At 47.6% G+C, this 13305-nt stretch overlaps 1 protein-coding gene across 3 annotated transcripts in view; it reads left to right on the top strand.

Moving 5' to 3' along the window:
- GLIS3 (GLIS family zinc finger 3) overlaps nucleotides 1–13305 on the top strand; it is a 231346-nt gene that overhangs the window by 158565 nt on the left and 59476 nt on the right. For 2 of the 3 annotated variants that reach the window (XM_084834415.1, XM_084834418.1), the window contains one exon: nucleotides 13025–13166. In XM_084834415.1, the coding sequence (XP_084690541.1) occupies nucleotides 13025–13166 (142 nt within the window). Of the gene's footprint in view, nucleotides 1–6955; nucleotides 6970–13024; nucleotides 13167–13305 lie in introns of all 3 variants that reach the window. The other variant, XM_084834416.1, reaches the window with a different exon arrangement.

Here is a 13305-nt window from a genome sequence, read left to right as displayed (position 1 = left end):
GTGACCTAGACTGAGCAAGAATTAGACCAAATCTACCTAAAGGACACACCCAACCTCATTAACAGTGTGAGGTAGGCAAAAAGATGCACAGCTCAAGCCAATAGGACTGTGAGCCAAAAATTCCTACTTGGCCCCCAAAGGGCAACTGGTTGGCACCCACACTACTTAAGAGAGGGCGGGAGCTATGTGAGCAAAAGGCTGTTGGGAGGGGTGTGGATTGTAAAAAGCCTCTCCGGCCCCTTTCTTTCCCAGTGGTGCCACGGGTTTCCGCCAATGGCGGCCTGCCACGTCTGCTCACCCCACCTGCCCGCAAGGCCCCCCCCTGCAGCCAGGCAAGCCGGATGTGGGGGTAGGGCATTTGCAAGTGGAGATGGGGTAATAAAGAGACAGACACAAGTGATTGGATTAAAAATGGGGCCACATTTATTGAAATATCTGCAAAGGGGAAACCTAGGATGGGCACTGATTGTACCAGCAGCTAGCTGGCAGTTTTATGGGTGAAAACATACCCAGCCTGAGGGATGGCGTGACAGCATCTCTAGTCTTTCCCATTCTATTGTTTTCCTCGATTTCTTTGTATTGTTCATTTAAGAAGGCCTTCTTGTCTCTCCTTGCTATTCTCTGGAACTCTGCATGCAGTTGGATATATCTTCCCCTTTCTCCCTTGCTTTTCTCTTCCCTTCTTTCCTCAGCTACTTATAAAGCCTCATCAGACAGCCACTTTGCTTTCTTGCATTTCTTTTTCTTTGGGATGGATTTAGTTGCTGCCTCCTGAACAATGTTACGGACCTCCGTCCATAGTTCCTCAGGCACTCTGTCTATCAGGTCTTAAATCTATTCGTCACCTCCACTGTATATTCATAAGGGATATGATTTAGGTCATACCTGAATAGTTTAGTGGTTTTCCCTACGTTCTTCAATTTAAGCTGAAATTTTGCAATAAAAAGCTCATGATATGAGCCACAGTCAGCTCCAGATCTTGTTTTTACTGACTGTATAGAGCTTCTCCATCTTTGGCTGCAAAGTACATATCAATCTGATTTCGATATTGACCATCTGGGGATGTCCATGTGTAGAGTCGCCTCTTGTGCTGTTGGAAAAGAGTGTTTGCTATGATCAGTGTGTTCTCTTGGCAAAACTGTATTAGCCTTTGTCCTGCTTCATTTTGTACACCAAGGCCATGCTTGCCTGTTATCCCGGTTATTTCTTGACTTCCTACTTTAGCATTCCAATCCCCTATGATGAAGAGGGACATCTTTTTTTGGTGTTAGTTCTAGAAGGTGTTGTAGGTCTTCCTAGAACCGATCAACCTCAGCTTCTTCAGCCTCAGTGGTTGGGGCATAGACTTGAATTACTGTGATGTTGGATGGTTTGCCTTGGATTCGTACTGAGATCATTCTATCGTTTTTGAGATTGTACCCCACTACTGCTTTTCCCACCCTTTTGTTGACTACGAGTGCTACTCCATTTCTTCTAAGGGATTCTTGCCCACTGTAGTAGATATAATGGTCACCTGAATTAAATTCGCCCATGCCTGTCCATTTTAGTTCACTGATGCCCAAGATGTCGATGTTCAATCTTGCCATCTCATGTTTGACCACTTCCAGCTTAGCTTGATTCATTGATCTTACATTCCAGGTTCCTAAACAATATTGTTCTTTACAGCATCGGACTTTCTTTTCACCACCAGACACATCCCCAGCTGAGTGTCCTTTTGGCTGTGGCCCAGCCGCTTCACTCTTTCTGGCACTACTTGGAAATTCCCTGTGCTCTTCCCCAGTAGTATATTGGACACCTTCTGACCTGAGGGGCTCATCTTCCGGCGTCATATCTTTTAGCCCCCGAACACGGGCACACTGGGACAGTCCGAGCTGAGATCCACAGCTTGACCTAAGGCCTCCGACCATCCCCGAACACCATGCTGTGACCACAAGAGCGCATGCACAGGTTCACATCCATTCCATCGATCTAAAGGAGATAAAGGAGAACAGTAAGTAATAGAAAAGGAGAGGCAATTCCTTGGCATCAAGGAAAAACCCACACGTAAGTCCTGAAGGCCTTGGAGTGCCACCTGCCCACCACCTTCACTTGATCCGGTGCCAGAACCCGAAGACACGGCTGTAGGAGCAGCCCCAATGCTGAAAGAATGTGTCCTAAATTGGATTTCTTAGACCGAGAGTACTCAATGCCAGCTTAATAACAGTCCAGAATTGATATAATTAAATGTGGAGGGGGAACCCATCTGAGGAAAAAGACTGGGCTATCTACCAACCCCTATAGATGCAGGAAGCAGCTAATGCCCTGACAGGACATAATTCCTCTATCAGCGTAGGGAGAAGGCCCCTAGCTAATTAGTCAGTTTTAAGTTTCCTGAACCAAATCCGGACAATATCATACTGCACTTGGGCGTCAGGTATCCCAGGGCCCAATCAGTTGGAACACATCTGGATCCCAGACCAGCTTGGAGATTCTGAGGGCCCCACTGTTAAGGTGGTCACATACAACAATGACGCTTCGGAGGTAGAGGTGCTAGTTAATGGCCACAATCTCTGGAGTCATAAAGGATATCTGGGGAAAGGGGATGCCTGGAGTCCGCAGTTGCAGGTGATGTCCTGGCCCTGCCCTAGATGGCATGTCGACCACAGAAGCCTGCATCCTAGCAGCCGCTGGGAGTGACAAGCCTAATGCTTAGTCACACTCCCGCCTCCTGTCCTGACATTTATATGCCTCATGAGAAATCAGATATTACGCAGGGGGCGGTGCAAATTCAATACTACTACCCGATCCATAACATTTGGATCGCGGGAGGACTGTGTTTTAATTACAAGAACGGAGGCCTGCTCTTCACACACAAGGAATTTAAGAATGGACATTAAGCCTTGAATTGGCGTGCACAAGTGATGCCAAGTATAAGAGAAGTTTGAATAACAGCATCTTGAGATATCAGAGGGCCAACCCTTGGGCGTGGTGCTACACCCCCGATGATCCTTATAATTAACCCTAAAACCCAGCCCACTAGAGGCGTCATAGCACATCTGCAACTCAACCTTGAAGATGAACTCATGTTCCTGAAAAAGAAACACTGGTAATCTTCAAAAATTGAAATCCAACCAAAATCCTCTTCCGGGTGTGTGTGTGTGTGTGTGTGTGTGGAGGGGTGGCGGCAAACTCAATGGTGTGGGAGCCTAACCCCATTTGTGGTAATACAACCTTCACCAAAGGCCAGCACCGGACAGAAGCTATGCCAGTGAAATAAGGACTCCTTCACTCCATAAAGGGCATGAAGTGTGACATCACGAGAGCACCTGTATAAGTCAACCTGCCTCGCCCCAAAGGCATCCTGTAGGCACTATCACTCTGAAGGTGCTCACAGAGTAAGAATAAACAAGGCCACATACAGACTTAACAACCTGCAAGCTGTATCTTTAAATATATATTTAACCAAATGTACCTACTGTAGATAAATCTCTGATTTCAGAGAAATGTAGGCCTGACACTAGCCCTGGCATGAAACCCAGAACCTTTCTAAAATGCAAATTACAATGTACACTGTATTCTCCTGCCACGGAACCACTACAAAGCCATATGAGGGGCTCGGTTCAAACTGGGAAGGGCCCTTTTGGATAGGGCTGTTACTGTGCAAGCCTTCCTGTCCTGGTTTATGAACACTCTATGTGGCCTTGTTCCACTATTTCCATACACCAGATGGGGGAAGAGAACATCTACCCACTCCCCCTTTGAAACTCCTTCTGTCTTTACAGGCCATAGCAATCAGGACCTCCCTCCTTAAGGTTGAATGGGATGGTACAAATGGGTGAGGGCACATACACCCCATCTAAACCCCAGCCCCAAGTAATGTGTACAAGTAAGCACAGGTCACGCAAGCACAAGACCCTTTGCACCTAAATCCGGATTTACTGTGGAGAAGGTATAAATAGCCTGGAATGGTTCTGCCACTGCAGACACCAGGGGAGGGTAGGCATAGGGGAGGGGGTTAATCCTGTGATACTAACACTAAAGTTAACCCAGCACTAAGTGGAATAAAACTATAAAAGATTTAATAATGCCAAAGTGCCCTGAGTCTGTAATTATTGGCACAGAGGGCTGCAAGCCAGCTCAGGTGTCACTAAACCACACGCTATAGCAAAGGATACAGCATGGCTTGGTCCTTTGAGAGCTTTAGATCTCAGACTTGGAATAGGAGCTGAGCTGGAGGGTGCTTGATGGCAACCGGACGTGCTAATGACACCAGATGACTTGATCCTTCGAGAGCGGCAGAAGGAACAGGCCCATAACCTGCGGTGGAGCCGTGCTGGAGGAAGCTTTGATCACGACCAAGCGTGCTGCAACAAAAAATAATAAGCTACTCTGGGTCTGTCTCGAAGTTTGTTTTGGGCCCAGAGCCCCCACCACATTTGAAACGGACAAAGGGGGCTAGTACCATCCTTTAGTCTTTTTCCACCGCCTTCAATCTAGCCCAGTTTAAGGTAAGACCGGCTGGGCCTCATCTTCAGAGGAAGGATCATGCCTCCTCCAATGCCTGATGGCAAGTGGGAAGGTGCATTGCCCTTCCCCTGCTTGCCCTTTCTTGTGGGACATCCTATACAACAATGGGGGACGTGGCCCACATAGGACAACCTACCTATGGGTTGTGTATTTCATTACAAAGGTAATGAAATACACAAATAAAAGGAAAGGGGGGTGTCTCGGTACAGGCTTGAGACCTGAAACCCACTTCAAATCCACACGGAAAATAATTCTATACTTACATATGTGCATGGGACTCAGGTCACCCATACAATTACAGACCAGGCCCAACCCTGCTTAGCTTCTCCTGTTCCTCCAGACCATGCCCTTAGAACAAATGTTAAAGCCCTGCGTTAAAGGCCCTGCCAAATGAATGTGGAACAATCCTTACAACAACCCGGTGAGGTAGGTTAGGCAGAGGGCCAGGGATTGGCTCAAAGTCACCCAGTGAGCTTCAGGGCTGGGTGGGAACTTAGAACCCATATCTCCAAGTCCCAGTACAGCACTTTAACCACTGCCCAACTGCCCACTTTAACCACTGGCACTCTAAGCTGCCTGGGAGGTGTGAAAACAAGAGAACCCCAAACCCACAGAACTACCGATCTCCCCACACAGGGGTTGGCAACGGCTCTACCAGGGTGTCAGGCAAGATTCTCACCATGCCCTACCCGGGGAAGCTGGGGATCGAGCCTCAGACCTTCCTTAACAAAACAGGGGCTCTATGAGGTGCTCAAAGGCCCCAGTCTGAAACTTGAGCAAGGGGGGGGCCTTCCACAGGATGCTAAGGAGGAAAGGGGTGTCTCAAGCCCCAGAAGCAGACAGTCTACCTCCACCCATCCCCTTGGGAAGAGTCACAGGGGTGAGACCACCTGGAGGGACCCCCAACTGGGATTACCTCCTCCCCCATCTCCCTGGGGCCCATGCAACCCAAACCTTGGGCCAAATGGCCCAGAAGACCCATTGTCCTCGCCAGGGACAAGACCGTGTCCGCTGCAACTCTTGGAAGAGAGCCAAATTGGAGCCGCTGTTTAAAGCGGACAGCCCATCAGCTGCAGGGTGGGTGAAAGGAGCAGTCGCTCCTGACAAGGGGGCAGCTGGTGATGCTGCTGTCAGGAGCGCCTTTGCTGCCTTCTGAAATCCTCAAGTAGCCAGAGTCAACATGCAGACGATAGGGCTCTTTTCCAAGGCTTCATTTCCATTCAACCTAATGATGCTTACAGATGCTAATTGCATGAGCCTAATGAGGGAAACGTAAGAGAGCTGCCTACTAGGGGTTTCTAGACTTAGTGAATCAATTGATCTCTGTTTGGAGGGTAAAGGCGGGAAGCCTCTGAACTTCAGGGCTAGGAGGCGAAAGTCCACCCCTTTCCCGTGGGGCATCGGGGCGCAGCTGTTGACGTCACGCCAAGCGGGCTGAGCGCCTCCTCTTGGCGCCCTCCATCTCCTGCTTGTCCCTGCTCCAGCACCTAGCGTCCCAAAGCTCCAGTTGTCCCTCCCCCTCCCTGCCAGGGTCACTACCAGTCTCAGGAATGTGAGCAGGGAGGGACTCTCCCTCTGGCGGCGCCTCTGAACAGCGCACGGGTTCCTCTCCCACAGTTTCTATCTCTTCCTCAGAATCAGAACTGCTTTGGGGCTCTATGGGCTCCGATCCAACCCTGACAGCTGCTGTTGCAGGCTCCTGTTCACTGCGGCCAATCCCAGCACAGCAACAACGGGGCTGCCTCCACAGACAGGAGCCCAATTGACCGCCAGCAGCACATGATGGAGCTGTTGCTCCTGTCTAAAGGAATGGCTGCCTGCCGGCTCCCGAAAACTGCCACCGCTGGTGCCATCGATCGTGGCATGCCGCCGCCGCTGCCGTAACAGGAACCCAGGCCGATCCTGGCCGAAGAGGGGACATGCTGCTAAAATGGCCAGCCCTCCAGCTGCTGGTGGCACGTGACGAACAGCCACCTCCACAAGGGAGAAGCTTCCAAAGCCACCATCACCAGCTCCTATCTTCTGCCGCAGCCACAACAGAAACATAGGCCACTCCTCGGGCCTGACAAAGGATGCACCGCGAAGGCCTTGCCGCCTCTGATCAGGCCATTGATGCCTTCGCCTCTCCTCTTCAGGGCTGGAGAGCATGTGCTGACCACTCCTCAGCCAGCCACACGAGTGAGAGGCTGTTGGGAGGGGCGCAGAGTGTAAAAAGCCTCTCTGGCCCCTCCCTTTCCCAGTGGCGCCACGGGGTTCCGCCAATGGCAGCTTGCCATGTCTGCTCACCTGCAACGCGCCCCCCACAGCCAGGCAAACTGGACACGGGGGTAGGGTACGTCTGTCTGCACAAGCAGCATCTGGAGCTTAACATTCCCATATGGGCTGGAGTGCAGATGACATCGGTGTTTATTCTGCATACCAGTCACCTACAAAACCCTCCCAATGGAAGCAGCCTCAGCAAAAGTCGATACAGAAAGTTGTATTAGTCTTAAGATTGTTCACTCTTCTGTAGCCCACATGTCTCACACAACAGCTGTGTACAGCTTGCACCATTCGCAGAAGATGTGGGGAAGTGCTGAAGCCACACAAAGGAAAGCATGTTTTGTATGCAAAACTTATCATGCTATGTGTTTACTCACAAAGTACAGATGATTCCCACATTCTGATTCAGAGCATAACACCCGGGGCCCATCTACATCCAGCTTTTACTCTGGGGCAGGTGCGAGTTGAGGTCCCTCATGATAGATAACACAGTCGCGACTTTGCAGCCATCCGTGGTTTTCGCCCAGAAAATGAGGAATTCCAAGGAGTCGTTTTGCTGTGATGTTTTTTGTTTGCTACAGGTTTCCCCACGCTTGTGAGCCTTCGTCCCTTCCCCGAACTGACTTCGCATTTTGCAGTGGGCGTGTTGTAGGAATGCATAGTGCCTGCGTCACTCTGTGATGCCCCTTTACTCCCCGCATCCCTTCTCAGCTGCGCAGTTACAGAGGCACAGAGGGGCGTTTTCTTATTTAATCACACTTTTGCACATATTTGCAGCTTTGTATCTTCGCAACAGTTGCTTTTGGACTCAGTACCCAAGGGCTGGGTGGGGGGGTCTTGGGGAAGGACCAACATCGCTCCGGCCACCATTTCGGCTTGTGAGCGCGAACCATCGCAAGAGTCTCAGGCTGGGGAACTGACAAACTGATGGTGCGGAAATGAAAGAGCACAAAACACCCAATGTTTACCTAAAAAGTGTCAGAAAGACACAGCAGAGCCCCTCAGGTACAAAACAGCCACTGAAGTGTCGCATCTCCACACTCACGGGACTGCACAGCTGCACATTTCAGTATAATAGCAAAAAAAAAGGGCACAGTGAGTCTGTTAGGGAAGCACGCAGTACATCACGAGTGTATCGCAGGGCATGGTGATTTGAAGCCACATTGCTGTGCAGTTGCGATGGGGTGGAGGGTCAAAGCGGTGCCATATAGATGGGGCCCAGGAGTTTGACAAGCTGCTTCCTAGGAAAGCTTTCATTCAGGATCTACACTGTGGTTAACAAAGTCATACTGGTCCAAAGCTTCAGCTACACTACAGTTAAACAGAAGTTTTTCACTAGTATTTCTAGAATTTCCAGTTAATCATTATAATGTTGGATGACACCTATAGCTCTGTCTGTCCCAACCACTTTAGCTCAGTCTCTCCCAGATGTATTTTCTTCATGTCTTACTAATGAGGAACGGAATTCCTACTGATTATTATATAGCACCTCACAGTATTTTATTAAATGAAGCGTTAGGAAAGACTCCAAGTGTAGCATAGTGGCTAAGAGACTGAGCTAGGAAGTCCCCAGTTCATAATATCACACCTCCTTCGAGAACTGTTGTGATGGTTGTAGGCAAGCCTCTTTCTCTCTGCTTCAGTCCCTTATCTGCAATCTGGATACAAGACCGACTGACCTTACAGGCTTGTTGTAAGAATTACTACCTAATGTGTATGAAGCTGAGGAGTCTAAATGCGTGGATGATATGGTGGTGCAGAGAGGAATTTGTTAGGCATTGGGGAACATCTTGGGACAAGCTAGACCTGTACAAGAGGGACGGACTCCACTTGAAGCAAAATGGAACCAGACTGCTGGAGCTAAACATAAAAAAGATGGCAGAGCAGCTTTTAAACTAAACCCTGGGGGAAAGCCAACAGGAGCTAGGAAGCATCCAGTTCAGGTTAAATCATCCCAAGGGGATGAAGATTAAAATGTTTTGGATTGCCCAAATGTAGAAGGGGAGGAAATAAGCCATGAGTATATGGTAGAACATGATAGCCCGTCAAAGAATCCTAAGTGCTATAGCAAAAGATGCACACACCAGAGACATCTGGGGAGGGACACCATATATAGGTGTTTCTATGCAAATGCTAGAAGCCTCTGAGCCAAAATGGGAGAGTTGGAGTGCCTGGTTTTAAAGGAGAAGCTAGACATAGGCTTTCTTCACACAGAGCTTTTATCCTGCAATTGAGATTGTTCCTTCATGGAGGTTTGCGGGCTCTTTACATGACGCTGTGAACCTCCAAGGCATCTCCTGCACTAAATGCCCTTTGTTCCATTTTTAAATAGATCGCAGATAATGAGCTATCAAATTACCCCATTGTGTTCCACTTGAGTTCCCTCAGTGAAAAAGAGGGAAAGCGGCAAGAAGAGGAGCAAGATCAATGAAAGATGATGGAAGACTCAGATACAGGGAGAAGGGGGGAGGAGAGGGGGGGAAAGGAAGCAGATGAAAATGGGAGTCATGATACTGCATTTAAAATGGAAGCAGGAAGCCTCATTTTAAATGCAGGATTTTAAGCTGGTGTAGAGATGCCCATAGTGGGCATTACAGAAACATGGCGGAATGGAGAGAACCAGTGGGATACGGTCATCTCTGGATATAAACTCTACAGGAAGGACAGGGAAGGGCATACTGGGGGAGGCGTTGCTCTGTACGTCAAAGAGGGCATAGTATCAAGTAGACTAGAACACCTAAAAGGGGTAGACTCTTCCACAGAAGCTTAATGGGTGACAATACTGGGCTCCAAACTAATTTATTGCTAGGAGCATACTATCATCCCCCAGACCAGAATGCTCAGGGTGACCTTGAGATGGAAAACGAAATCTAGGAGGCCTCCAAATAAGGAAGTGTTGCAGTAATGGGTGACAACCACTCTTCAAGTACTTGAAAGGTTGTCACAGAGAGGAAGGCCAGGATCTCTTCTCGATCATCCTAGAGTGCAGGACCTGGAATAATGGGCTCAAATTACAGGAAGCCAGATTCCGGCTGAACATCAGGAAAAACTTCCGTACTGTTAGACCAATATGACAATGGAACCAATTACCTATGGAGTTGGGCTCTCCCACACTGGAGGCATTCAAGATGAGGCTGGGCAGCCATCTGTCAGGGTTGTTTTGACTTAGATTCCTTTATTGAGCAGGGGGTTGGACTCGATGGTCTTATAGGCCCCTTCCAACCCTACTGTTATATGGTTCTATGACTTCAATTACCCCCATGTTGACTGGATAAATGCATATTCCAGTCACGATAAAGGGGTTAAATTTCTCAGTGTCCTAAATGACTGTGCCCTAGAACAGTTGGTCATGGAACCGACCAGAGGGGAGATGACCCTGGATTTGATCCTAGTATAAGATGTAAATGTTGAACCAATTGGAAACAGTAACCACAGTACTATCAGATCTAATATATATTTAAGTGGAAATATTTAAGTCTTGCCCAAGTGAGGAAATCAAAAGGGAGCACAAGTTTGCACAAAGGTGATGCAAGCAGACAATAAGAGATGCAATAAGAGATGCAAAAAAGCATTTTGAAGAGCATATTGCTAACAATATTAAGGCCAACAATAAAGAATTCTTTATTCCTGCTTTATCAGAAGGAGGAAACCAGCTAGAGTGGCAGTTGGGCCGTTGGATGATAATAGGAGTTAAAGGAGGACTAAAGGAGGACAAGGAGATTGCAGAGAAGCTGAACTATTTCTTCTCATCGGTTTTCACTGCAGAAGACAAAGAACAAATACCTGTGCCTGAACTGATGTTTTCAGGAAGGGAGTCTGAGGAACTGAGGCAAATAGTGGTGACAAAAGATGAAGTTCTCAACCTTATTGACAAAGTGAAAGTAAATAAATCACTGGGCCCAGATGGTATACATCCTAGAGTTCTCAAAGAACTCAAATATGAAATTGCTGATCTTCTAACCAAAATATGCAACATGTTCCTAAGATCAGCCTCTGTACCAGAGGACTAGAAGATGGCCAATGTGACACCAATTTTTAAAAAGGGATCCAGGTAGGGATGTCAGAGAAATCCGCTGCAGATTCAAATGAGGCCAGATTCTTTGGAATCTGGCCTCAGGAATTTGCAGCGGATTGGGACCACTTACCCCTGCTCCAGGGGGACTGGAGGTGGAATGGCACTTGGCTGCTTCTTGCTAGCCAGAGCTGTTCGCCTCCTCCCTGTCCCTGACGCAAATAGAGTCATGAATCTTGCATCTAAGTCTATGGACACATAGACTTAGACTCAAGATTCATGACTCCATTTGCATCTAGGTCTATGGGCATATCCTGCCAATCGCCTTTTTTTTTTTTTTTTTAAAGATAAGACATGGCAATCGGCAGGGACAGGGAGGAGGCAAACAGCTCTGGCTGGCAAGAGGGAAGGTAAGCGGCCCCCAAGCCAGTCCCCTCCCCTGGAATCCTCGTGGAGCAGAGCTGCTCCCAAGAATTCCGTGGGGGAGGAACGGATCGCCTCCCCCACCCATGGATTCCCCACTGGAACAGACAGTGGGGAATCTGTACACGCTTAGATCCAGGCGGATCTGGGAAATTACAGGCCAGTTAGCTTAATGTCTGTTCCAGGTAAATTGGTTGAAAGCATTATTAAAGTTAAAATTAGCATATAAAAGGACAAGCCCTGCTGAAAAAGAATCAACATGGCTTCTGCAAAGGTAAGTTAGTCTCACTAACCTTTCAGAGTTATTTGAGAGTGTCAGTGAACATGCAGATGAGGTGATCCAGTAGACATTGTTTACTTGGACTTCCAAAGGGCTTTTGACAGTGTCCCCCACTAAATACTCCTGAGCAAATTTAGCAGTCATGGAATAAGAGGAGAGGTCCTCTTGTGAATCAGTAACAGGTTAAAGATCAGAGAAGAGAGAGTAGGAATAAATGGTAAATTCTCCCAATGGACGGAAGAAAATAGCGGGGTCCCACAAGAATCTGTATTGTACCAATGCTTTTCAACTTGTTCATTAATGATCTGGAATTAGGAGTGAGCAGTGAAGGGGCCAAGTTTGCTGATGACATCAAATTATTTAGGGTGCTTAAAACAAAAAGGGATTGTGAGGAGTTTTAAAAGGATCTCTCCAAACTGGGAGAATGGGCATCCAAATGGCAAATGCGATTCTGTGTAAGCAAGTGTAACGTGATGCACCCTGGGGCAAAAAATCCCAACTTCAAGTACAACCTGATGGGATCTGAGCTAGCAGTGACCAACCAAGAAAGAGATCTTGGGGTTGTGGTGGACAGCTCAATGAAAATGTCAACCCAGTGTGCAGCCGCTGTAAAAAAGGCAAACTCCATTTTAGGCATATTAGAAATGGAATTGAGAATAAAACTGCCAATATCATACTGACTTTATAAAAATCTATGGTGCAACCACATTTAGAATACTGTGTACCATTCTGATCACCTCACCTAAAGAAAGATACAGAGCTGGGAAAAGTACAGAAAAGGGCAACTAGAATGATCAAGGGGCTGGAGCAACTCCCCTATGAGGGCAGGTTATAACAGCTGGGATTGTTTAGCTTGGAAAAAAGGAGAGTAAGGGGAGACAAGATAGTAGTTTACAAAATTAAGCATGGTGTGGAGAATGTGGATAGGGAGACATTTTTCTCCCTCTCTTGTAATACTAGAACCTGGGGTCATCCCATGAAGCTGATTGGTGGGAGATTTGGGTCATATAAAAGGAAGTACTTCTTCACACAACGCATAGTTAAACTATGGAATTTGCTACCACAGGATGTATTGATGGCCACCAATTTGGATGGCTTTTAGAGGGGGTTAGACAAATTCCTGGAGAAGTTTATCAATGGCTATTAGTCCTGATGGTTATGTGCTACCTCCAGTATCAAGGCAGTATGCCTATGTATACCAATTGCTGGGAGACAGGGGTGGGAGGGTGCTATTGCACCCACGTCCTGCTTGTGGGGTTCCCATCAACAGCTGGTTGGCCACAGAATACTGGACTAGATGGACTCTTGGTCTGATCCAGCATGGGTTTTCTTATATTTTTCTGTTCTAAATGCTTCAAACACTTTAAGGTGGTCCAATGCAATTGTTATGCTCCAAACATGGGGATTTAAATTTTTTTCCTAGTGTTTTAAATAGGAGAATTCCTTTAATGCAGTTTCCTGCTCTCACCCACCGACCTCTTATCATTATGCTAGCCTTTTCTCCAGTTATGGTTTTCTCTTTTTCTGTTCTTGTATTTCAGTTGCGTTCCAGTACAGAACTTGACCAAGACATTCTCAATGACTGTCTCACAATCCAGCCTCTCCAGCCACCTGCATCTCCACATGATGCTTCAGATGGTGTTGTCAGACGATCGCCAGGACCAGTGCATGACATTTACACAGGTATAGAAGAAAAAAGAAAGAAAGAGATGTTATAAGTACAGGAGGAGGGTATGTCTCGGCCCAGTGTACCATTCCCTCACAGAACAATCTTAGGGCCCATCTATGCCAGGCTTTTACTCTGGGGCAGGTGTGAGTTGAG

This window comes from Heloderma suspectum, chromosome 2 (genome assembly GCF_057233095.1).
Source record: "Heloderma suspectum isolate Gila_16-S chromosome 2, 16-S_ref, whole genome shotgun sequence".
NCBI classification, from domain to species: Eukaryota; Metazoa; Chordata; class Lepidosauria; order Squamata; family Helodermatidae; genus Heloderma; species Heloderma suspectum.
The sequence above is the reverse complement of the archived record's forward strand: the minus strand, read 5'-3'. Positions and strand labels throughout refer to the sequence as shown.